This window comes from Elephas maximus, chromosome 17, assembly GCF_024166365.1.
Source record: "Elephas maximus indicus isolate mEleMax1 chromosome 17, mEleMax1 primary haplotype, whole genome shotgun sequence".
NCBI lineage: Eukaryota > Metazoa > Chordata > Mammalia > Proboscidea > Elephantidae > Elephas > Elephas maximus.
The window spans coordinates 46,479,339-46,483,118 of NC_064835.1; the positions used below are offsets into that span (position 1 = coordinate 46,479,339).

At 44.8% G+C, this 3,780-nt stretch overlaps 1 gene segment (V, D, J or C); it reads left to right on the top strand.

Annotated features, from left to right (window-relative positions):
• The first annotated feature begins 510 nt into the window (after positions 1–510).
• LOC126060266 (immunoglobulin kappa variable 3-15-like) lies at positions 511–1,245 on the top strand. The segment is given in 2 exon segments: positions 511–559; positions 809–1,245. Coding segments are annotated over 2 exon segments (486 nt in total).
• The last annotated feature ends 2,535 nt before the right edge of the window (positions 1,246–3,780 follow it).

Below are 3,780 nucleotides of genomic sequence, written 5' to 3' on the forward strand. Positions count from 1 at the left end.
CTAGCGCTCAGATACATTTTAGCCATAAACTTTTATTCAAACTTGAGTCAAAAGTTCCTCATTGTCTTCTCCCTTTTTCTCTTCTTTTTTCTTTTGTTGTCTTTTCCCAGCCTTTTTGTTTGTTTGCTTAATCTCACCATGATTGATGATTTCAGGAATCTGCCCAATCATATGTGGAACCTGAATGCATTTAATAAAAATTTTTATTTAAAATAAAGGCTCTTAATGAGGTCATTGAGCCCTCTGCCGTTTTAGAGCTTCTAAGTGATACTGTAGCTTGTAAGTTGACTTCTTTCTTTCCTAATCATTGAATTATACCCTTTGTGATGATATTTTTTTGGTTCTTGATTTACATTGGTTATTTTCACAACCTATTGCCCACGCAGTTTGCTTCCACACTCATTGATTGCTTTGCATAGGCCGCTCCACACCCAGGCTGTTTGCTCAGATACTATAAAAAGGGCCTTTGCAATGTGAGCTGAGCTAAATCAGACACGCAGGGGCAGCGAGATGGTGCCACAGACTCTTGTTCTCATTTCCCTGTTGCTCTGGGTCTCTGGTGAGAAACTTAAAAGTGTTTCAATCCTTCTAGAGTAGCATCTTACCGAATTAAAAAATGATTTTAATATGTAGTGGGAAATGGTGGCTATTTTCAAAATGGACTCAATTACGTGCTGAAACATATTATCTCTAGAAAGCACATTTAAAACGGGATATTTTAATGTGTCTATGATAATACGAGTATAGGTGTCTATGATAATACGAGTATAGGTACGTCAGTGTGATAATTGTCTATTTGTGATTTCAGGTGCCAGTGGGGACATTGTGATGACCCAGTCTACAGCCTCCTTGGCTGTGTCTCCAGGGGAAACAGCTACCATCAGCTGCAAAGTCAGCCAGAGTGTTGGTAGCAACTTAGACTGGTACCAGCAGAAACCAGGACAGGCTCCTAAGCTGCTCATCTATGATGCATCCCGCCATGCATCTGGGGTCCCTGACCGGTTCCGTGGCAGTGGATCTGGGACAGTCTTCACTCTCACCATCAGCAACTTCCAGGCTGAAGATGTGGCAGACTATTACTGTCAGCAACATAATGGCTATCCTCCCACGATGCTTCACCCTCAAACACAAACCTCCTACGCAAGCTTGCAAGCCAGTGAGTCTTCACTGAGCCAGCTGTTTCCTTTCCACTCAGCCCTGACCAAGCACGCTTCCTCTGTCTGCCCCATGGGCCATATCTCCTGACCAATTCCTCAGGTGTTTGCAAGGTCCCGGGGAAAATGAAGGGATGTGGATTTTTTTGAGCTCCTGTTTGTCTGAGATTATTTTTAAAATGCTACAGAAATCTCTTATAGACTTTGTCACGAGTTGTCATATCACAGGAACCTGCATGTTTCACATGGATAGACCATATGACTGATCTGGCATAGGTCCAGTGAGTTTTACACCCTGAAAGATCAATTCTCTTTTCTTTGTGCCTTTTTGACTCTGCAACATTCTAATTTTATTTCCTTCTTCTTTTGGTCTTTTTCTTTCTCTGCACTTACCACACCCTCCCAACAATTGACAGCCCCAATATTAAACCCTGGACCCTTCATTTTCAAAACTTTCCTCAAAGAATGCAGTATTCCTCTTTCTGTTTCCTTCTAGATATCCTGTTCCAGTCATGCTTCTCTGATCAATTTCACTGTAGGTGTTTTCCTACTCTAGCTCTTATTTTACTGTCATTTTCTCTCCATTTCTTTTAGTGGCACCTCATTCTTTGAAAGGCAAGTGTCTAATTCACTAACCCTACCCAAACCCAGTGCTGTCCAGTCGATTCTAACTCACCCTATCACTGAAATATTTGATAGCTTTCCCATGTCATTTTTTCATTAATTGCCAACTTCCTCCTTAAATTTATATCTTGGGCACCAGACCCTAAATAGATAACTTGAAGGGTATCATGGTTCTTTCTTGTTAGCTGCTGTCAGGTTGGTCCCCGATCCACAGAGACCTCATGCCCAATGGGATCAGAACTTGGTGATCCGTAGGGTTTTCATTGATTGATTGATTGATCAGAAATAGATCGCCAGGTCTTTCTTCCTAGATTATCTTAGTCTTGAAGCTCTGGTAACACTTGTTCAGCATCAATGCAACATGCAAGCCTCTACTGGCAGAAGAGTGCATTGGCCAGCTTCCAACCCGGGTATCCCACATGAAGGCAAGACTTGTACCACTGAACCACCACTGCCCCCCACGTTTCTTGAGTCTGCTGTAATTTGAGTGAACGTGCTCATCTCATGTAATACTAGTGAAGCTGGCAGAGGGTAATTGATCATTCCATAATAGTTGTTTTTTAGAAAAATCTATCTACTTTTGTTACATTTTTGTTACAACCTTTATACCACCTCACCATGATTGGTTGATTCTCCAAGTTTCTTCTCTTCTCCCGGCAGGTGGCTGAAAAGCAGGCGCATAAACTCCAAATTTACTCACTATATGGCCTTCCTGGGGTGTCACCAGGAAACACGGGTGGCGTAGTGGGTAAGTGCTACGGGTGCTAACCAAGAGGTCAGCAGTTCAAACCCGCCAGGTGCTCCTTGGAAACTCTGTGGGGGCAGTTCTACCCTGTCCTATAGGATTGCTATGAGTCGGAATCGACTCAATGACAGTGGGTTTGGAGTGGGTTTGGGGTGGCAGGGGCAGCCGTTGCTATTTTTTTAGGACTTTGCCCAGTATTTTTAAAGCCGTGAGCAAAAAACCCATTCACAAAAATTATGCGGACTGCACACGCATTGCAGGACTAAAGATTCTACCCTCACTGGTCATGAGAAAGTGTGTCACCCTCTAAAAAAAAGTAGCAAATCTGCCTTAGGTCAGGGAGCTGGCAGCCTTAGGTCATGAGACTCTGCCTGCCTCCCAGTTTGCAAACTGTGAATAAACCTTCTTCCAACCCCGAGTCTGGCTGACTTCAATTTGCTAGTGTGCTGGGCAAGAACCTATTAGTTGTCAGCTTTATTTGGTACCCCAGGTGGGCACAGTGGAGACTCCCGCTTGGGTTAAGTTAGGTTCTGAAATCTCCTGGGAAGGGCGCCCTGCACCCTCCATTGGGTTGGGAGGACTTTCTGGGTGGCACCAGCCCCGGACCGGACCACCCGCAAGTCCCCCATTGGAGAACAGAAACGTTCTGATGGTGCCATGAAACAGGTACCTCTTTTAAATTTCATTTTGGAGTAGCTAAAAAGGGGTGGATTGTGTCCTTGGTAACAGGTGTTACTAGGCCTTGTAGTGATCTCGCTGTGTCCTGGGGCTGAGTCCCCACCTGCATGAGGGCAAAGCCCTTGATCCCCACACCTAAAGGACACCTGGGGAGACTGTCGCTGTGTCCTGGGGATGAGCCCCCCCTCCGCCCCCGGAAGAGGGCATAGGTCTCCACCTGATGTTTCCTCTCATTCCCTGCACATTTGTTTTTGGTCGTGATGTGGTTGCAGGATCTGGTTAAGGAATATTATCTGTGTGTCTTGGGCCCCTCCCCTTGTTTGTCGCCTGTTTTAGCTAGAAGACTTGACTGGCTCAAATCCAGGGCCCTTCCTGCACAGGATGCTTTTATCTCTCTCTTCTAAGTACTGTACTGAAACACTCTATTTTCAGAAACCGAGTGTTCTATAAGACACTAATTTAGTTGGAGCAAAATACCCTCCTTGCCAACATTGGCTCTGGAAGGTGTGGTACTTGAATTGTGCTGCCTGAGATTGTTTATCAGGGTAACCAAGTTCTTCCCCTTCATATAGCCAGGGC